The sequence below is a fragment of the Cynocephalus volans genome, chromosome 2 (assembly GCF_027409185.1).
Source record: "Cynocephalus volans isolate mCynVol1 chromosome 2, mCynVol1.pri, whole genome shotgun sequence".
Taxonomy (NCBI): domain Eukaryota; kingdom Metazoa; phylum Chordata; class Mammalia; order Dermoptera; family Cynocephalidae; genus Cynocephalus; species Cynocephalus volans.
This window is the reverse complement of record NC_084461.1, coordinates 81,493,323-81,516,587: the sequence shown is the minus strand read 5'-3', so window position 1 is coordinate 81,516,587 and position 23,265 is coordinate 81,493,323. Positions and strand designations below refer to the sequence as shown.

The 23,265-nt window shown below is 36.4% G+C and overlaps 1 protein-coding gene across 1 annotated transcript in view; it reads left to right on the top strand.

The window, feature by feature from the left end:
• KIAA0825 (KIAA0825 ortholog) overlaps window positions 1–23,265 on the top strand; it is a 379,872-nt gene that overhangs the window by 25,973 nt on the left and 330,634 nt on the right. The window contains exon 2 of the mRNA XM_063087402.1: window positions 4,895–5,026. Within this exon, the coding sequence (XP_062943472.1) occupies window positions 4,896–5,026 (131 nt within the window). The 5' untranslated portion in view covers window position 4,895. The remainder of the gene's footprint in view (window positions 1–4,894; window positions 5,027–23,265) is intronic.

The window sequence follows — 23,265 nt, the reverse complement described above, 5'->3', positions numbered from 1 at the left end:
TTCTTTGATTTCAAGGAATTTAGCTTTGGTCAAATATCCCTAATCTCCAGAACTATGTAGAAATTTAGTTATTATTCATTATTTCATAGGGAGACACTTAAGAAGTATATAGTGAAGCAAGGATAAGAACCCAGTTCAGTGTGACTTCAAAGCCATTGCGCTATGCCATCCCCCATGTTATTTATCTCCTTTCATTTTTTTTTTTTTTTACTTCCTCCTTTCATTCCAAGGACTGTGAGCATAAAGATAACAGATACAATAGAATTGAAATAGAACTTTTATTCCTTTTACTATTAAACACTGTTATATTTGAAGTATACTAAACAAGCTTTGATTTAGAAGAATTCTAAATGAATACTTTTATGAAGTGAGTGAAACTCCTAATTTCCATGTCAATATATATTTCCCATACTTTGTTGTCTTAAAAGTGTAGTTATTTAGGAATGCCAGATGAAGAGGATTAATTTTCTGCCAGCCTTTCTTTGAAAATGTTAAGTGGTAGGAGTATTAACTTCAAAGGAATAGTAGCTAAGCATTAATAGACTGTATAGTCCAGTGTTCATTAAAAGTAATTTTGATAATTATGGATGTATTACATATTTTTTGGCTGTATACATTTTGAGAATTTAAAAATAAAAACTCAGTATTTATATTTTTCCTTCAATATAGTTGAATTATTTTTCTGAATCATTGATATCCAGGACTAAGTGCCTTAAATAAGTAGGGTCAAACTCTTTATGACACGGCTACTTATTGTATGTCACTTGTATTTTCATACTGTTATCTCAATAAAATCATACAAATACAAGAATGTTCTATCTCTCAACAGCTTTAGGAATGGGTTTCCTTTATAAAAAATTTGCAACCATAGAAAATGCTCATTATAAGTATATTTAGTACTCCCTCAAATATCTGTATGTTATATATATATATATGTTATAATAAATGCAAATAATAGCCCTGTAATTAGAGATGGGAAAGTTTTGGGTAACTGCTTGGAATAATTTTAAAAGTAAAGAAAAATGTTTTTATTTAGGAAGGAAAGATGATTAGATCAGCCTTTGTCTTGACTTAAAAAGGAGGGCCGGCCCCATGGCTCACTCAGGAAAGTGCAGCGCTGGTAGCACCGAGGTCATGGGTTCGGATCCTATATAGGTATGGCCGGTGTGCTCACTGGCTGAGCGTGGTGCAGACCACACCAAGCCGAGGGTTGTGATCCCCTTACTGATGGGGAAAAAAAAAAAAGGAAACCTTTGTATACTAAAGTAAGAGACAGGAATGTGGCAAATGATCTTTGAGATTTCTACTTTTAGAATACAAGTAAACTAAATAACTTTTAAATTTTAGATTTAGGTTTCTATGGAAATAATACAGTACTGTGAATGGTTAAAAATAGTTATTCATCTATCAAAAGAATAAAAATGCTTTTAAAATTTTATTTTTTAACATTAGGTTTACTGCAGAAAATATTGTAATCACCATATTGTTACCATACTGAGTTCAAATAAAATGTATACAATATTTTTTAATTATTTAAAAATGTGTTTACAGTAGACTCGATGTTACCTTTGTAGCATCTGTTTTCTCATAGTATTTAATACAATATAGCTAAAAAAAATTTTTAATATAGCTGAAAATTTTAAGTGACCTCTTCACATTCTTAATTTCCTTTTTTTGTGTGACCAGTAAGGGGATCATAACCCTTGGCTTGGTGTCATCCGCACCGCGCTCAGCACCAGCCATCCTTATATAGGATCTGAACCTGCGGCCTCGGCGCTCTCAGCGCCACTGCACTCCCAGCGCCACATTCTTCCGAGTGAGCCACGGGGTCGGCCCCTTAATTTCTTAATTAGTAGACAGTCTGCTCATTAATTTATCTAGAATATCTTGCTTTTAGCTAAAAATTTTCACGTATTCTATTCTTTGCTATTATGAGAATTCAGAGCTCGCTTTATTTTGGATGACTTTTTTTTTTTAATAAATAAAGAAGTTTTAACCATTATGAAAGTTAAAATATGTATAATAAAAAGTAAAGAACAAAGCAGGACTGAGGTGCAGACTCTGGGCAGTAAGCCTTACCCACTCACTCACTAACTGTCCAGTTTCCACTCAGCAGCTCCCAGCACATGTGATTACTTTTCATGGATCTTGAAATGTGTTACCACATAGTCAAAACTGAATGCTAAATCCACAAATCCCAAGGATCTAACTTTTAGAATTTTGTTAGATTAAATATTTCTGACAGCTTCAATGTTAAGTAGGAAAATCATGCTGAAAATTAAATTTGACTCCAGTAATCTATATTATATACTAAAAAATATTTTTAAATCTAAAATTATTTTATAAATAGACCATAATATTTAAATGCTATAAGTACAATATAAATTAAAATGAACATTTTAATATATAGTTCAGTGGCATGTAGAAGAGAAAAGCAAAACAGATTTAGATTGGTAGAGTGATTGATAGACAGGTAGACTATATTTCACAAGAATTTCTTGTAGGACCAATCTTGGCCAAAGTGTTTAATTATGGCTTATGAGTTTATATTATTTAATGTTACATTTAATTTGCCAGCATTAGCATTTAAAAATATTTATGTATCAAATAAGTAGTTGGTTTCTACCTCATTAGCCCACACCTGTTTGAAAACACTCTACAGTAAGTTATGAATGTTTAAAGTCTCATCCCTTTTTGCATATTTTCCTTAGTATGGGAAATTGAAAGATAGAAAAGTCTGAAGATGGATGACTAAGCACACACATTTACTTTTCCTCCCTCCTGAAATCTTATTGAAATGTCAGTAAAGACACATAGAAAAGCAACCCTGAAGGAAATATGAGGTGCCATTGGGATATTTCTAAAAAGTAGAAGGTAGAGAGGCTCAGACCAGTGAAACCAGAGGCATGGAAACCACACTCTACAATATGCAAAAGAGGAAGTTGTTTTGGTAGTAAGAGTAATGCCAACTTCAGAGACAAAAGTCAGAGAGGGAAGTAAGCTGTAGCATAGGATAGTCATCAAGGGGAGGGAACTAAAGACATTTTTATGAGCAGCTGAACAAGCCAGCCCCTTTCTCTCATTATGCTATAGCAGTTGCCTTCTTGAAGTGTTTTCTAAACAAGTCGAAAATCTAGGTGGTTAGCATGGATATTGACCAGATCATGAGAAACTGAACAGAGACTAAATTACTTCCAAACCTTTACAAAGCCCTGGGTGGGAGCAAAGAGGCAGATGCCCCAAAGTGAAAAAAACTAAATCATCCCACTCTTGGTCAGTTGTGCAAATCATCAGCTGTGTGCTTGCTTCTGTTCACAAATTCTTAGTCTATTTTGTGCTGCTATAACAATAGCACAAACTGGGCAGTTTATCAAGAAAATAAATTTATTTCTTGCAGTTCTGGAGGCTGGGAAGTCCAAGGTCCAGGGGCCCACATCTGGAGAGGGCCTTCTTGCTGTGTCATTCTATAGTGGAAGGTAGAAGGGCAAGACAGCACAAGAGAGCTAGAGAGCAAAGGGAGCCAATGTCATTTTTATAACAAGCCCACTCCCACGATAACAGCATTAATCCATTCATTAAGGCAGCACTTTCATGACCTAGTTACCTTTTATTATACCCCCCTTCTCAACATTGTTGCATTTGGATTAAGCCGGCTATCAGTACTTATCAACTTGGTCTTTTGTTGATAAATAAAAATAGATAATCAAAGATCATTTAGACATTTGAGGCAAATCAGTAGCACAAAGGAGAAGCAGCAAGATTAACCAAATGAGTAGCAACAGCAGAAAGGATAGCAGTCTACCAAAGATTAATCTCATAGAGTTTTCCTGGAATCAGCTGCCCAGCCAGTGACAGCATTTCTCAGCCACCTTTGCATCCAAATAGGGTCATGTGATTAGCTCTTACCAAGGAAATATGAGCAGATGTGATGAGTCAGTTCTTGGCCAAAGTAGTGAAGAAGCTAGTTTGTCTTTCCTACCTATCACTTCTCCCACAGCTTCTTCACTTCTTCCTTCTATTCAAATGTCATTTCCTCAGAGACCTTCCCTGATATTCCTAAATAAAATAGCTCACACCCAACTTCATCACTCTTAGTCTAGCCCATTGCCATGCTTTACTTGTCCTCATAGCATTTCTCACCATGTAATCTTTTATAAACTATGTCTGTTTACATGTTTTTAAAATCCATCTCCCCCACCAGAATAAAAGCTCCATGAGGGCAAGAACTTTAACTTATTGCGGCTATATCTCATCCCCCACAGCAGTGCCTGTTACCTGTGAAACATTCAACAAATATATCTAGAATTAATTAATGATTGTTTTAAGCTTTGATAGTGGGAAAATACATGTGCTTCAAGAAAGAGTAGCATATTCTTTAGTTTTTAGTCAGTTATCAATACTGAGGTTGTCAAGGTGTGCTAGAGGAACTCAAGGAAAATTTTGTCTTATTTACATGTAAATAGGCCCGAGAGTAAGACTTTAAAATGTCTGAGGCTGCAATTTCCAGGTCAATGTATTCACAAGGGTGGAGGGAAGGTGTTGAATTTTTGCTAGACCCTCTCTTATTCACATTGGTCTGTGGGCTTTGTGATTTCCTCTGGAGCTGTTGGTTACAGTGAGAAGCAGCAGGATGCTTAAGTACTCTCTGAGGGCTGCTGTTTTGTTCAGCTTTCGAACCATAGAGAAATGTGAAAATTAGGTCACATCTCATGAAATTTAAATAACAAAACACTCTACCTAGCTTAATACTCAAGTTCTTCTGCTTTATTTCATTGTACCTGTAAATGGGAATAATTATTTGGGGTTTAGTATCACAACTGGTGGTGAGTTTATTCTCTGCCCCCTCCCCCCCATTTTGGAGGAAGTGACATGTTTTACTATTCTTGTTCCTTAGAATGGATTGGAGAGATGCATATTCTCATAATTCTTTTGACCTGCATTGTTTGTTAAACTCATTTCCTGGAGACTTGGAATTTAAGCAGATCTTCAGTGATATTGATGAAAAGATCGAACAAAATGCTACAAGGTAAATATTGCTAACTATTTAAAACAAGTTGTTTTCATGTTTCATTTATGTGAAGTTTTCTTAGTTCTGGTTTTAGTGTTTTCTGTTCTTAGATAATTTTAGGTTTTAATTATTAACTTTCCTGAAAAATATTGATTTAACACAATTGTCTTTATCTGATTAGTACTTTTAATAAGACTGGAAAATATAAGCACTGTCTTCAGATAGGCAAATTAACGTTTATTGAATTGCTGCTATTGGTTTCTGAGAGTTTCCCAGTATCGATGTCCTGGATTTTCATTAATACGTTTAGAGTTTGAACTCTAACATCCTTGTTTGAAGGATAAGCACAGAAATTGAAATTATGGTATCAAAACAGTGGTAGTATATAGCCATGATTGTTTGAGTTACTGAAAACAGAACACTAAAAATAAATTATTTTTGCATAATGTTTGTTATTTTAAGTCTCCTCCTCAGTTAAGTTAGTGAGAATAATGTTTGTCTAGGGACTCCATAGAGAGTTCCTATGCCGGATTAGTCTTCATCACCTACTCCAAAAGGTAGTGTTCTCAAATCCTGAGAAAAGCAGAGATGGCTAAGAAGTTTCCCACTAGTACATGTTCTTTGATAGAAAGAACTGTCTTCATATGTATTAGTGGGCCCTATAATCAAGCAGTTTGCTTGTTTGAATCCTTTTGGTTAAAGGTCTAATTTGGCTTATGTGGGTTACAACTGTGCAAACTGCAGTAAAAGTTTCTATTGTGAAATGACACATAGGATTTCCTTTTATAAAATTTAAGGTATAGTTATATTAAATTTTCAAAGAAACTGAACCAAACAAGTGAAATGTTCCTATGATATTTTTCCTCCTGTTTTACATGAGAATATAGTTAATTCTTCATCATCATAACAATGGGCATAAATAAATTCAAAAGATAGCATACCCTTGGGAAATTTTAATTAAAAACAAAATCTTCTCCCATCTCAGGAATAATCTCCATTAAGGTAGTAGAGAAAGAAAATACTTTTACTACTGAATAAGCATTAAACCAGAATATGGTGTGCATCACAGGCAGTCCCTCAGAGACTGCGAAGACAAAGTAATCTCACCACCTTACACAGCTAATCAGATAACACCCATTACATATATATTATCAAGATAAACAATCACTAGTCCTCAAGTAAGAAGACTTGATAGCACATTTTGTTAAACATAGTTTATTCTAACTTTACCATAGTAATTGGAGAGACCACCTGTATTAGCTAATTGGCTTTATTCTGAGGAACAGCAAACTTCTTACAGGAGATAGTTTTGCAAATGGGAGCAGAGTGCCCACTGAAGTTAGACACTTACTCTCCCACAGGAACTGGGAGATAGAAGAGCTATTTCCCTTGATGTTTGCATTTCAGAAAGATAGCTTCCAGGTTCTTGAAAAGGACATTGCTGGTCTCAAAGCTGACAAAAGGCATATCTAGTCTTCCAAGGGATATGTGTCAAAAAAGATGAAAAAGTACTTATAATTACAAGTTTTCTAATATAAATGCTCTAACAAAAAAGGAGGGAAAAGAAATATTTTCCCTTATTTCAACAGACAGAATTAAACCTCATATTTTTAATTTGTATTTGCTCTTATGATATGTGTATATATATATATATATATATTTTTTTAAGATATAAATATGTATGACTTAACCATACTGTCAAGAGTGTATATTATATTTGATATTACATACAAATGTAAAATAACTACATTAAAACTAAGTGTAATTATGTATTCATGTAATTTTTATTTTATATATTGCATGACAGTTTCTAACTCAAATAAACTCACAAATGAAAATAGTATTTACATAAATAGATTAACAAGTCATTTATCTAAATTCCAGAGATGGTTATATTTTTAAATTTTGAAATATTTTTTAAACGGTAAACTTCTCCTTTTACAATGGCATTTAGGCTCCATGGAAACAAAATAAGTCACTGAGCTCTGATGCTTTTGCTATCGACTGCTTCATTTTTATTTGCTAAGCCATCTGTACTTAATTTCCTACCCTACTGGTTAAATAAGAAATCATATAAATGATGATTAAAATATTGTATTTTACATTCATAAATTGTTATTTAGGCTGAAACTCAGATGTTAGTATTAAAAAGAAAATATAGTATGGAACATAAGGATATAATTTTCAAATTAAAAATATTTTATTGCCCATATATTGAAACAAACCTAGGGCAGAACCACCTCAAGTGACCATTGATCTTCACAAGGGATAAAATAAGGGAGTGCTGTATGTGCCATATGCTACATTTAGAATCAAGTCTATTTTTCATCAAACTCAATTATGTTTTTATTATACCCTAGAGAATAAATATAATAGTATAGGGTGTATATATTTTTAAAAATAAAATACTGAATAATAACTATGGTTCAGAGGAGTATAAATCATTTATAGCTTTTAGAAAATTGTATGTCATGACTAATCAGTTATGCCACATTTACACTGCAGTAGTTGAATTACCCTTGGCACTTTTGTATTCTAACAGTTCTGTTTATCTCCCAACGGTGTACATTGAATAAGAAACGAACATCTGTATGATGAGGTTTTCCCAAATACTTTTAAAAGGAAAAAAAATTAGTCATTCATTTTTAAATTATGATATTTCTCCCTACACTTGAATTTTAAAAGTTGTATTTCTAACAGTGACCCTGACATTGAAGTTGAATTTCTTACCACTTCTTAATATCATCAGGTTTTATGAGCCACAGGGTCTTTCTGCCTCCCCAAAGCAGTGATTCACCAGAATGGACCACTATGCCCAGAGGTCACTGACTTTCACCTGCCCTTCATGAGAAGCTGTCATTCTCTCAGACCATTTTTAGTTTTGCATCCTTGTTTCAGTTCAAGTCAGAAGTGGGTGACTTGTAGGTCTGACAGTAGAAATCAGTGACAGTGAATCATTTACTTTGAACACATATCAAAGCTGGTAACAAGATGGTAAATAACCTGCCAGTACTATGAGTGTTGTATGCACAGACTCAGTTCACTAACTGAAAACTACACATAGCACTGAAATATTTTTGAGCTGACTAGAACTTATTAGTTTAATAAGATTTTGAAGTATAGAAGTTTTCTCAGGCTCACAATATGACATAGAATGGTTTTTCTCCTCTTAATGTTCAGTTGTGTATATAATTGTATCATAAGAGTTTATTTTACTTTTCTGATGCAGGAGGACTGCTTTTTTTTTTTTAATTTAAAGAAAGAGCAGGAAGTATTACCAGGGACAATACCATTTGTCTTAATTCAGGAGATGTGGAGGGAGGGGAGACATTAACTTTATATTGTGAAAGAATATTGGATAAACGGTTTTCTATAAATTTAATCATGTTCATTAAAGAAAGGATATATATTCCATAGATTACATTTATTTATCACATAATGCTTAAATTTTTTGAGCTTGTGTATGAAAATTTTGTTTAGAGTTTTCCACATGATGGCTCAACGGACTGTGTATTCCTGTTGCTTATAACAAAATATACGGAACTGGGTAATTTGTAAGAAAATGAAATTTATTGCTTACGGTTTCAGAGGCTGGCAAGTCTAAAGTCCAAGGAACACATCTGGTGAGGGTCTTGGTGGTGGTGACAGTGACCCAGGGGTCCTACATGACAGAAAATGGCAGAGCACGGAGAGCGAGAGACCGACTTCCTCATTCACTCTCCTTTTAAAGCCCTCAGAACCACACCCCTGACTACCATTATTAATCCATTCACTATAGCATGGTCCTACAATCTGATCACCTCTTTAATACCCTACCTTTCAATGACCTTAATAGGATTTCCCACCCTCAAGAGTTACAGTGGGGATTTATGCTTCAAATATATGAAATTTGGGGGACATAATTCAATCAATCCACAGGAGACTGATAGAACCAAAAGAAATCTGCAAATAATCTATCAACCTTGGATTTCTTATGGCAGAGCCACAAATCTGTTAGTGGACACACACACACACATTAATATATTTTATAGCCAAAGCAAATTATATAAAATAAAAATTAGTCATTTCAGAGGCTGTATTATGTATTATTATTTCTGGCAGTATTTTGACACTTCATAATAAGAGGATGCAAATTAATATTTGTTCCTTTTTAAAAAATGTGTTTATAATTCCTGTGTTTGTAATTTGGTTTTGGATTTCTTTATACTCTGACAAAATCTCTCCCTCCTCTCTCAACCTACTGAACGAGACCAGAGCAAGACATGAACAAGACATGTAAAGAAACCTGAAAGGGGCCACTTTCTTCTGTGCTTGAACCCAGAGAAAGACCTAAACAGCCGCTTTCCAATTTACTCTAACTGGGCCCTTTGTGACATTCTTGTCCTCCTCAGAATTAAATACGCGTCTCAGGCACACAGCATCCTGGGCCTCAGCAGCTCAGTAGCCTAAACTTTTCCTGGCTCCATTCATATTTTCTACTTTTTAAACTTCTTCCTACCACTGAAGCTGTCAACATGAAGTCCGGTGATACTTGCAGGTAGAGGTGGCATTGAGTGGGAAGAAGACAAGTCTCTCTCTCTCTCTCTCTCTCTCTCTCTCTCTCTCTCTCTCTCTCTCTCTCTCTCTCTCTCTCTCTCTCTCTCTCTCTATCGTGGCCTATTGAACCACTTTCTTCTCATCATTTTCTGTCACTGTTAACTACGTTATTTTGAATGTCTGCAGTGGTCCTTACTCTTTTCCCTGTTGTCCTACATTGTATACTCGCAGTGCTTTCCTTCGATCTTTGCTTTATGTTGCTGGGATAAGTAGGATAAGAGGTGGATCCAGTAGCTCCATTAGGTGATTGTTCAGAGATTCGTTCAAGTAATATGTGCATTTTTGGTATATACTTTTGTATAGCTTCTATTTGTCAGTGTGTTTGCTTTACCTACTGTAAGCCAAATAGGGATAAGGCAATAAAGAATTGTTGTTTGAAGATATTCCTAAAGAATATTTATTGTAATTATCTTTCCATGGAAAAAAAGAAAAGCAAGTGTCTTCCTGTTTATAAACTGTTAAGATGATACAAGTGTGAATAGTATAATTGTGCTGAAAATCCAGACCTGATAAGTAGATTGAGCCAATGGTAGTTGGGCCACTATCTCCCAGAGAGGATCTTAGTTAACAGGCCGGTGAGAAGTAAGTCCACTTCTGAGGTAACAGCCTGGGGTGCCTGATGAAGACCTGGCCCAACTCTGAGGGCAAGAATAGGGGAGGGAATACTGTAAGAGGACCGAGCCCTGGTAACAGATGTGATTGCTGTGGCTGGCTTATCTTTCCTGGGCCATTATGCTTTGAGACTTAACCCACCCTGTCAACTTTCCCTGGAAAAGAACCTTGTCAGGGACCCAGCAAAGTAAACACCTTGTCTAAGATGGGTCATTGACACTACAACCATTGTTAATCACAATTCTAATTCTAGAATGCCATGACTAAGAATATCCTCTCATGGGACGTGGGGTGGGAGCTAAGTGGGGGGCTGGAAGCTGGTGCCTTTACTTCCTACTTTACTTTAAAGACTTTTCTTTACTTTCTATATTAAAGATTTTAATTGCTCATCACTGCATTCCCACTGCTTAAAACAGTCCTGACACATAATAGGCTAAAAGTCAGTAAATGTTAGACATGTTCGTTAAGCATCTGTTACGTTTGCTTTATCTTAAACTAGTGTGAAATTAGATGAGTAGAACGTGATAAAAGTTGCTGTCTCCAAATGCTAGTTTTCCTTTTAAGTGTTTTTACATTATAAAATAATACTCATGGTAAAATTTCAAATAGTAGAGAAGGGCAGAGAGGAGGAAAAGTTTCCCTACTCCTCTGACCCTCCTAGTCTTGTTCTTCTGAGGGAAGCTATCTTGATAAATTATTGTAAAGCTTTCCAGAAATATTCTCTACATATACATGTATACACTCAAAAATACATTTCTTTTTTTTTACACAAATGAGATTTCTATGTATGTATTGTGATTAAATTTTTTTATTTAGTAAATTTAAAAAATCTCTTCATATAATTTTGCTTTGTTCTTTTTAAAGTTTGCCTGTATGGGTGTACAACAATTTTTTAAGACAATTCCCTCTTGATGAGCATTTATGGTATTTGTACTCTTTCTGCTATTACTACACACACACATGCCTAAGTGTGTCCTTCTATTGTTATGAGAGTTTGTATATGAGGTGATTTCTTAGAAATTGTACAATTAGCTGTTGCAGAATTGTTCTCCAGCAGTACTGAGTCTTCTCTCCCATGAGCAGTATATGAAAATGTATGCTGTATGACTTACCTCTGCATACTCTGACTATAGGTATTACTGACACCCTCAGTTTTTAACTTCTAGTCAAGTCTGTTGTCTGGCTTAATGCTTGATTTTTATCAGGACAACGGAGATAAAGATGTAGAGTACACGCATTCCTATGTCTCTTCTGACTTTCATTATTACGTGTGTTTTCCTGGTCTTCTTTCCCATCTCTTTCTCAAGAAAAAAATCAAGGGAATTGGCACCAGCATTTGTTCTGATTTCCTATTTTTCTCCTCCTGATTTCAGTTCGTTTGTTTTCATTGGAATAGACTATATTCTGACTTTAGTAATTGTGCTGAAATTACTGAGCAAGCCTCCATAAGTGAAAAAAGGAGCACAATTACTTATTCTTGCTTGTCATGATCATTAAGCTGCCATGTCCTTATATCTCTATAGAGCATTTCTGGGAAATTCTCTTTATATTGTTAATATAGCCCTGTGCCACTTCTGTCTTGCTCCTGTCACGATAGTCACTATATGTCTATAAAAAATGATCCAAGTCAGATGTAAATTTAGGAGAGAGAAGAACTCTGTGTATTGGGATATAATACCAGGCTCACTTTTATCAGTACCAGCTCACTCTGTTACTATCAATACTGCTCTGCAATTGACTGGAATTGGGGGGAGTATTTCACAGTTGGTTGACTCTTTTGAAAGTGGTTTAGATACTTTAGGTTGATACAGGCCTACACTGGATCTGAACTTTCTTGAAGCAATCTGGACCATTCAAGAGCCTTTCTAAAATTTTGTGGTAGGATTGTTGGTATAAAGCGACAAATCAACAGAGAGCCTTAACTCTAAAGTCTTTTTCATACTATATTCCTCATAGTAAACTCTGAACAAAAGGTGGGTTAAAAATAGATGGGAATCTTGGGAGGCTATTAAAATATAGTCGAGATGAGAGATAAGAACCTGAGCCAAGCCTTTCACAAAAGGAATGGAAAGGGAAGGATATATATGAAAGATTTATTTTTAATGATCTGAAAAAAATTTTTTTCATTAGTTCAACAAATATTTATTTTTATGCAAAATATCTTAACATTTTCTTGTACATACTTCTGGGGTACAGCATGTTGTATATATGTATATATTGCAATACATGTATATATTGCACAATGATTCACTTAGGGTAAATAGCACAGTTTTGTACCCATTAGTCCACCACTTTTCCTCCTTCCTCACCCCTGCCCCCGAACTGTGGTAACTATTATTCTACTCTCTACTTCTATGGAAACCACGTTTTTTTTTTAGATTCCTCATGAGTGATATCATGCAGTATTTGTCTTTATGTGCCAGACTTTCTTCACTTAACATGATCATTTCCAGTTCCATCCATGTTGCTGCAAATGATAGGATATCTTTTTTTATTAGCTGAGTAGTATTCCATTATGTGTGTGTGTGTGTGTGTGTGTGTGTGTGTGTGTCACAATTTTTTTTTTTTATCTATTTATCCATTTGTTACCAAACCCAAGTCCAGCTGCCTGCCCTGTACAAAAACCCTGGCTTGGCTTGCCACAATCTGTTACAGAAGCCAGGGCATTCTGCTCCTGGCTGAGGCTCACCAAAATCTTGTTACTGAATCTAAGTCTGGCTGCCTGCCCCCATACAAAAACAGATGACCAAAAAGTCAAATGTTGGTGGAATGGGAAGTCATCTTTTATTCAGAAATACTAGTGACCTGAGGAGAGATGGCTAACCCATCTCTCCAGTAAACCTGAAGGAGAATGGCCAGACTAAAACCATCTCAAAGACTCAGATTTACTGAGGGTTTGTTGTTGTTGTTGTTGTCGTTCTTACTATATTTATCATTATACAATGTAATCATTTTTTGTGGCCCTTTCCCAATTTCTTGCTAAGGCCCTCCGCTTTCCCACCTACTGAGGGGTTTTAAAGAAGGGATTGAGAGAATGGAATGTGGGAAGGGAAAAGCAGGAGGGAGGAGGATGTAAGCTATGGGGACTGCACATAACGAGCCAGGTGCAAGGTCTCACCAAGGCTCTGTCTAGTTTCTGTTACCATCCTTGATGTTATCTTAGGGTCCTGCTTTGGGGTGGAGTCAGCATAGCCTTATTGATGTCTTACTTGGTTTAACAGGGTCTGGATAGTACATAACTCATGGCAAGTTTACAGCTCCACGCTGACTGGAAAATAACTTTACATTTATGTAAATAATGTCAGTTTGCTCCATAACCCTTAAAAATATTAACCATGGGATAAGAGGGAACTCAGAGAAATTCATACTAAGAAACAAACTGTGTCCTTTTTTTTTTTTTTTCTAAAGGCCATGCATGCAGGTTTAGGTCCCACGTGGCTTCAGTCCTGCTCACTCCATCTCCTGGCTATGGTGAATAGTGCTGCTATGAACATGGGAGTGTAGGGGTCTTTTTGATATATTGATTTTATTTCCTTTGGGTATATACCCAGTAGTGGGATAGCTGGGTCGTAAGATAGATTTATTTTTAGTTCTCTGAGGAACCTCCACACTGTTTTGCGCAGTGGCTGTATCAAGTTACACTCCCACCAGCAATGTAGGAGCTGTTGCTTTGCCTCACACAGATTTGTCACCTCTCTTCCCCTGGATGACAGAGGCGCAAAAGGATTACTCAAAGCCCATCTCTTCCAAGCAATGAGAGACCCTGAAGGGGTTAATCTCCCAGAACCCTCAAGAGCGAGGCATTCCTTCCTTCGGAAATTAACCACGAACTGGGGTTCTCATCCTGCATTTATTCCCCAGACCAGGAAGTTACAGGAAAAGAACATAGGTGGGATTTCAGCTAAGTATAGTTTAACAAGTTTAACAACAGAGGCTGGTGACATCAGTAAAACAAGCAAAGTGACATTCCATAATGCAATTTGCAAAAGGTTAAGTCGATCCACCAACAAAAGCTCGATCTTAGCAAAAATTCTCTTTCCCTACAGCAGCTTCCCCAGCATTTTTACATGTCAGTCAAGTAACTTGCCTGTCCTTGAGCCAGCAACCTTGCTGTGTTAGAATTCTTAATCTTACAACAGAGACTTTAGCCTGGTGAAAATTTCCTGTCTTTTGCAAGGTTAACATTTCTATATATACTTTTAAGAAGTTAGGCTAAACCTGAAACTGCAAGGCTTTGGAGGTCCTATGAAATACATTTGCTTTATAAATACTGATATATTCCATAGGAGCTACTGCTATGTGGGATGGTACATGTTGAGTATGGCTGAGTGAGAGAGGGGGAGCTAACCTTTTCAGTGCATCTCCTTTTAAAGCCATCAGAACCATGCCCATGACCATCATTCACTAGGTGAATGGTCAAATGGATTAATGGATTAATCCATTCACTAGGGCATGGTCCTCACAATCTAATGACCTCTTAAAAGCCCTACCTTTCAGTTACCATGATAGGATTTCTCACCCTCTTAATACTGTCATGATTAAGTTTCAGTGAGCTTGCAGGGGGTGGGAGGAGGGGTATTTAATCTACAGAATTCCATCCCTGGTTCCCCAAAACTCATGTTCTTTTCACATACGAATGCACTCATTTCATCCTTCAAAGTCTTAACTTGTTTCAATTCAAAATCCAAAGTACAAAGTCCCATCTGTGAAATCAAAACAAGTCATCTATTTCCAAGAGACAATGGTGGGACAAACATAGGGTACATATTCCCATTCAAAAGTGGAGAAATCAGCCAAAAGAAAGGGATAACAGGTTCTAAGCAGGTCTGAAACCTCAAAGCTGGCAAATCATGTACCTTGACTCCATGTTTGGCATTCTCTGCACACTGGTGTGGGGGTTGGGTCTTCCAGTCCTGGGCAACTCTACTTCTAGCTTTCCTTGGCTCAGCCTACGTTTCAGCTTTCCCAGGCTGGCATTGCATGCTGGTAGCTCTACAGTTCTGGGATCTCCATGACAGTTCTGCTCCTACAGCTCCACTTGGCATGTCACTGGTGAGGGTTCTTTGTGGTGACTCTGCCCTTGTAACAGATTTGTTCGAGTGTACTTAGGCTTTTCCATACATCCTTTGAAATGTGGATGGAGGCTCCCAAGCCTCCACAGTACAAGTATTCTGCAAGCCCGCAGACTTAACACCACATAGAAAGCTGCCAAGGCTTCCAAATTATATCTTCCAAAGCTGCAGGTCCAGCCACACCTGGGGTCAATTTAGCTACAGCTGGAGCAGCCAGAGCAGTTGGTGTATGGGAAGCAGCATCCTACCATGGCCCTGAGCAGTGAGCCCGTGGTGGGTGCCTCAAGTCCTGTTCCCCCAAATCATTCTGTCTCCCTGGTCCTCTGATGGGAAGGGCAGCCTCAAAGATCTCTGAAATACCTTCAAGGTCTTTTTTCCCTTCTCTTGATAGTCGCCTTCTACTGTACTAATCTCCTTAGCAAACGGTTTCTGGGCTATACCTTTGGTTTCCTCTCTGGAACAGACTTTCTCACTCTTTATGTGGCCCAGCTGAGTGTTTTGCAATTTTTTTACCCTCTGCTTCCCTTTTAATTATAATTATAAATTCTGCCTTTGCTTCATGCCTTTTCTGCCATGATTCAGCATAGATTGTTGCAAGTAGCCACGCAGCTTCCTGAATGCTTTACTGCTTAGAAATTTCTTCCACCAGATTCTCCGGTTCATCACTTTTTTTTATTTATTTATTTATTTATTTATTTATTTATTTATTTATTTATTTATTTATTTATTTATTTATTCATTCATTCATTCATTCATTCATTCATTCATTCATTTATTTATATTTTTATTTAATTTAATTTAATTTTATTTTATGAATATACAATGTGGTTGATTATTGTGGCCCATTACAGAAAGCTCTCCCCCACCAACAGCCTCATATCTGTGCATTTGTTATAACAACTTCAAGGAATTGTGATTGTTCTTCCCTCCCCCTATTTATTTGTGTATTTATTTATTTATTTTTAGCTCCCACAAATAAGTTAGAACATGTGGTAGTTCTCTTTCTGTGCCTGACTTGTTTCACTTAATATAATTTTCTCTAGGTCCATCCATGTTGTTGCAAATGGCAGTACTTACTTTTTTTTTTTTTTTTATAGCAGAGTAGTATTCCATTGTGTAGATATACCACATTTTCCGTATCCACTCATCTGATGATGGACATTTGGGCTGGTTCCAACTCTTAGCTATTGTAAATAGTGCTGCAGTGAACATGGGAAAACAGGTATACCTTCGACTTGGTGATTTCCATTCCCCTGGGTATATTCCCAGCAGTGGGATAGCTGGGTCATATGGTAGATCTATCTGCAGTTGTTTGAGGAAACTCCATACTATTTTCCATAGTGGCTGCACCATTTTGTAGTCCCACCAACAGTGTATGAGAGTTCCTTTTTCTCTACAACCTCACCAGTAGTTATCATTCACAGTCTTTTAGATATTAGCCATCCTAACTGGGGTGAGATGCTATCTTAGTGTGGTTTTGATTTGCATTTCCCAAATGCTGAGTAATGTTGAACAATTTTTCATGTGTCTGTTGGCCATTCGTGTATCTTCCTTTGAGAAATGCCTATTTAGCTCCTTTGCCCATTTTTTAATTGGGTTACTTGTTTTTTTTGCTGTAAAGTTGTTTGAGTTCCTTGTATATTCTGGATATTAATTCTTTGTCAGATGTATATTTTGCAAATATACCTCTCACCATATACCAAAATCAACTCAAAATGAATTAAAGAATTAAATATACACCCTGAAACAATAAAACTTCTTAAAGAAAACATAGGAGAAACACTTCAGGAAGTGGGACTGGTCACAGACTTCATGAATACAACCCCGAAAGCATGGGCATCCAAAGGAAAAATAAATAAATGGGATTATATCAAACTAAAAAGCTTCTGCACAGCAGAGGAAACAATTAACAGAGGTAAAAGACAACCAACAGAGTGGTTCATCACTTTTAATTTCCACATAAAGTTTTGGGCATAAGCAGAATGCAACTAAGTTCCTTGGAAGTCTATAACAAGGGTAACTCTTGCTCCACTTTCCAATAATCTCATGTCTATCTGAAACCTCGTGAACATGGCCTTTACTTCCCATATTTCTATTAGCGTTCTCATCACCACCATTTAACCAGTCTCTAAGATGTTCGAAACTTTCCCTGATTTTCTTGTCTTTTATCCTCTCACCAGCATCTAGGCTTTTTCTAGTCTGCTCCTCTAAATTCTTCCAGCCTCTTTCCAACATGCAGTTCCAAGGCCACTTCCACATTTTCAAGTATTTGTTACAAACAACATCCCACATCTGGTACCAGTTTTCTGTATTAGTTCATTTCTGTTCCTTCTAACAAAATACCTGAAGGTAGGAAACTTGTAAAGAAAATTTATTCCTTATAGTTTCAGAGGCTAGGAAGTCCAACATCCAGGGAACACATCTGGTGAGGTCCTTGTTCTTGGGGGTGACTCTACAGCTACAGCTGTGCAGGTGTCACATGGTGAGAATGTCTGAGCAAGAGAGGGAGAGAAAGAGCTAACCTCAGTTACTCTCCGTATATATACATATATGTAAAATCTATTATTTATTTATTTGTTTGTTTGTTTGTTTGGTGGATGGCCTGTTCAGGGGTCCAAACCCTTGGCCTTGGTGTTATAATTCAGTTACTCTCCTTTTAAAGTCATCAGAACCATGCCCATGCCTGCCATTAAACCATCAGTGGATTAATCCATTCACTAGGGCATGGTCATCACAATCTAATCACCTCTTCAAGGCCTCACCTTTCGATTACCATAATAGGATTTCCCTCCTCTTTTAGTCCGTTTTCTGTTGCTGTAACAGAATACCTGAGACTGGGTAATTTATAAAGGAAAGAGGTTTATTTGGCTTATGATTCTGGGACAGCTGCATCTGAGACGGGCCTCAGGCTGCTTCTACTCATGCTGGAAAAGTGGCAGGCAGCTGGCAGGTACAAGCAGATCACATGGTGAGAGAGGAAGCAAGAGAGAGAGAGGAGGTACCAGCGTCCTATAAACAACAAGTTAGGTATAGAGGGAAAGTATCTCAACATAATTAAAGCCATATATACCAAACCCACTGCCAATATCATCCTGAATGGGGAAAAGCTGAAAGCTTTTCCTTTAAGAACAGGAACTAGACAAGGATGCCCACTCTCACCACTCCTATTCAACATAGTGTTGGAAGTACTAGCCAGAGCAATCAGAGAAGAGAAGGAAATAAAGGGCATCCAGATTGGAAAAGATGAAGTCAAACTGTCCCTGTTTGCAGATGACATGATCCTATATATCGAACAGCCTAAAACCTCTACAAAAAAACTGCTGGAATTGATAAATGATTTCAGCACAGTAGCAGGATACAAAATCAACACACAAAAATCAGTAGCATTTCTTTTCTCCAATAGTGGAACATGCAGAACGAGAAATCAAGAAAGCCTGCCCATTTACAATAGCTACCAAAAAAATAAAATACTTAGGAATTGAGTTAACCAAAGAGGTGAAAAATCTCTATAATGAGAATTACAAGCCACTGCTGAGAGAAATTAGAGAGGATACAAGAAGATGGAAAGATATCCCATGCTCTTGGATTGGAAGAATCAAGATAGTGAAAATGTCCATACTACCCAAAGTGATATACAAATTCAATGCAATCCCCATCAAAATTCCAAAGACATTTTTCTCAGAAATGGAAAAAACTATCCAGTCATTTATATGGAACAATAAAAGACCACGCATAGCCAAAGCAATGCTGAGCAAAAAAAATAAAGCTGGAGGCATAACACTACCTGACTTTAAGCTATACTACAAAGCTATAATAACCAAAACAGTATGGTACTGGCATAAAAACAGACACACTGACCAATGGAATAGAATAGAGAATCCAGAAATCAACCCACACACTTACTGCCATCTGATCTTTGACAAAGGCACAAAGCCTATTCACTGGGGAAGGGACTGCCTCTTCAGCAAATGGTGCTGGGAGAACTGGATATCAATATACAGGAGAATGAAACTAGACCCATACCTTTCACCATACACTAAAATCAACTCAAAATGGATCAAAGAATTAAATATACACCCTGAAACAATAAAACTTCTTAAAGAAAACATAGGAGAGACACTTCAGGAAATAGGACTGGACACAGACTTCATGAATATGACCCCCAAAGCACGGGCAACCAAAGGAAACATAAACAAATGGGATTATATCAAACTAATGAGCTGCTGCACAGCAAAAGAAACAATTAATAGAGTTAAAAGACAACCAATAAAGTGGGAGAAAATATTTGCAAAATATACATCTGACAGAGGATTAATATCCAGAATATACAAGGAACTCAAACAACTTTACAAGAAGAAAACAAGCGACCCAATTAAAAAATGGGCAAAAGAGCTAAGTAGGCATTTCTCTAAGGAAGATATACAAATGGCCAACAGACATATGAAAAAATGCTCAACATCACTCAGCATCCGGGCATTGCAAATCAAAACTACACTGAGATACCATCTAACCTGAGTTAGGATGGCTAAAATCCAAAAGACCCTGAACGATAAATGCTGGCAAGGTTGTGGAGAAAAAGGAACTCTCATACATTGTTGGTGGGACTGCAAAATGGTGTAGCCTCTATGGAAAATGGTATGGAGGTTCCTCAAACAATTGCAGATAGTTCTGCCATATGACCCAACTATCCCACTGCTGGGAATATACCCAGAGGAATGGAAATCATCAAGTCGAAGGTATACCTGTTCCCCAATGTTCATCGCAGCACTCTTTACAATAGCCAAGAGTTGGAACCAGCCCAAATGTCCATCATCAGATGAGTGGATATGGAAAATGTGGTACATCTACACAATGGAATACTACTCAGCTATAAAAACGAACGAAATACTGCCATTTGCAACAACATGGATGCACCTTGAAAGAATTATATTAAGTGAAACAAGTCAGGCACAGAAAGAGAAATACCACATGTTCTCACTTATTGGTGGGAGCTAAAAATAAATAAATAAATTCACACACACACACACACAAAACGGGCGGGGGTGGGGAAGAAGACATAACCACTACAATTCCTTGAAGTTGATACGACAAGCAAACAGAAAGGACATTGTTCGGTGGGAGGGGGGAGAGGGAGGAGGGAGGGGGGTTTCGGTAATGGGCCACAATAATCAACCACATTGTGTATCAACAAAATAAAATTAAGAAAAAATAAAATAAGATAAAATAAATAAAAAATAAAATAAAAAACAAAGATAACAAAAATCCATCAAAACAGCAAGATAAAAAAAAGTAAGAATAATAATTGTAAATTGGTTACTTGTGGAGAGGAGCAAATAAGTATTGTTAAGTAAATAAGTATAGTTTGTTTTTGTTTTTTTTCCTGACTGGTAATGGGATCGCAACCCTTGGTATGGTGTGATCTGCACCATGCTCAGCCAGTGAATGCACCGGCCTTCCCTATATAGGATCCGAACCCACGCCCTTGGTGCTACCAGTGCCGCACTCTCCCGAGTGAGCCATGGCACTGGCCGTAAATAAGTATAGTTTTAAAGTAAGATGGCAGTGAGGTTAGATGATCAGGATTGAATTCTGACCGGTCAGGTGTGAAGGAATTTTAAGTACACTGATACCATTAATTTTCTTACAGTGTCAATATCCTTGCATATAATTTCTTCTTCTACAAGGAGAAGCCTTTTCTATACTCCCACAGGTACATTTAGTGGCTCTCTCCTGTGTACTCCCTTAGCACATTGTACACACCTCCTGTCAAGTCTTACTGTCGTGTAGTTATTTATTTACAGGTCTGTCTCTCTCACTAGAAAGAATTCCTTTAGGGATGAGATGATGTCTTATTCATGTTGGGATCCCTAGTATATATCACAGTATAAATATATATCAAATATAGTGCCTTCATTCAATAAGCAGTTTTTACAGTCAAGGAATCTAGAAGTGAATATTAAATGAGAAAATTACCATAGATATCCTTTCAAAAAGCATATCTCATATTGCATTTAAAAATGCTTTATAAATTGATTTATATACAGCTTCTTAGTTATGCATTCGCTTGTACACATCATTAACTTGGATAATTTATAGTCATTATAATTAAATCACATTGGGGTTCAAATTTATTAAGAAATGTTGAGACATTTGAAAAGGCAAAAAGAGTAGTATGATAAATACTCATGTGCCCACCATCCAGTTTGAAAAATAAAACATTACCAGTACAGCTAAAGCCTTTTAGGTACTTTGTAATCTCTTCCCACTTTCCCACACTGCCAGAGGGTGGTGTTGATCATTCTGGTGATTTTCTTACCTATGTTATTCTTTTAATACCTATGTTTATAATTCTGAAAATATGTAGCATTATATGGCATGTTTTGAAACTATTATATGGACAGTATCATACTGCATGTATGCATTTGTACCTTTTTTCTTTCAACATTATATTTGTTAGATTCATCCATGTTGATAAGTGTATTTCTACTTCGCTTATTTTCATGGCTCTGTTCTACTGAATGAACTGTGCAATCATTTAATTATTCTCCTGTTGATGGACATTTCATTTCCAGTGGTTTTAATAGTACAAATTAAGCTAAGAAGATGCTTTTAAAAGTACTTGCTAAGCCAAATGTTATAAATTTTGGAATTTAAACTACTTAGGAAAGAAAATCTACTACTATTTTTAGATTCTTTACATTTTGCCCTAATGTTTTGGATCTAACAGTAAATGTGCTAATTAAATAAGCAATTGTTTGAATTACCTTGGTTATTTTTTCATTACTGTTCTTGCTTCTAAAGAACATTTGATGCAACTTAAAGCACTTAAACCAAAATAAAGACAAGTACCATGTTATTTCAGAAAACCTAGTCTAATATATTGCATCATCTATGTCTAACAATATATAGACCTACCCCAGATTATCAACCCTATCAGCAGTATTACTACACATATTTGAAAATAATATTACCTTTTAAATATTGAAAATTTTAAATTTAATTTTGACCTCAGTTAAAGAAGATAAATTGTCAGTTTACATAACAAACTGACATTCACCTTAAATTTTGAAAATACTCCATTTGTATAACAATTGAACAAGAAATCTCTAGGCTTCAAATGTTTAAGTTTTTATAGCAAGATGTATAGACAACAGTGAATTGCAGAATGACAAGATATTTAGCCAACTAAAAACAAAATTAGGTGCCAATAATAAGTTCTGGCATTTTAAAATTTGTGACAAAGTGATTGTAAAAGGGAGCTCAACTGTCTTAGTTTGTATCAATGAGGGAGGTCCCCTGAAATGCAACTACTCAATCCCTTTATCAGTATTTGGACAAATTTCGAAAATATCTAGCCCTCTGAAGGCTTTACCCTATTTATAAATTGGAGTTATTGGCCTCTATCCAGATTCAGATGTTAGAGATTAACCTAAAAGGTGAGTCCCGATTCAAACGGATTTAGGTAGACTAACTGCTGAGCCTTTCCAATTCACATTGCTGTAATCTATTAGGTTTCATGGAATGAGATGCATGAGGATGCTATAATAAAACCTTTGAAAAGGGTCCCTAGAGTCAAGGTGTATGCTTAGGGCATCGTATTTCTCAGCGCTTACGTAAATTTAAAAAATACATGCCAGTCTCTTGTCAGACTTAGCACTGGTGTACCTGAATAAGACTGTCCCAATCAGGAAATTGAGTGGCTTGTGGCCAGATGAGGTATTGCTTTTCGTTTAAGTTCTTTGTTTTCATGAAAAGGCTCTTTGATTCTCAAAATGTATTTGTTTCAAGGTAATTTAGTTTGAATTCACTCATGCTCAGAAGGCTCCTTAGAAGCTTTACTTAAACTTTTACAGTGTATGTTTTATAGGCAACCTACACTTGATGAATTTCAAAGAGTTTCATATAACATCAATTTTACTAATCAGAGCTTGGTTTCTAAAACTTACATGGTTCTATTGTATGGAACATATAATTAAT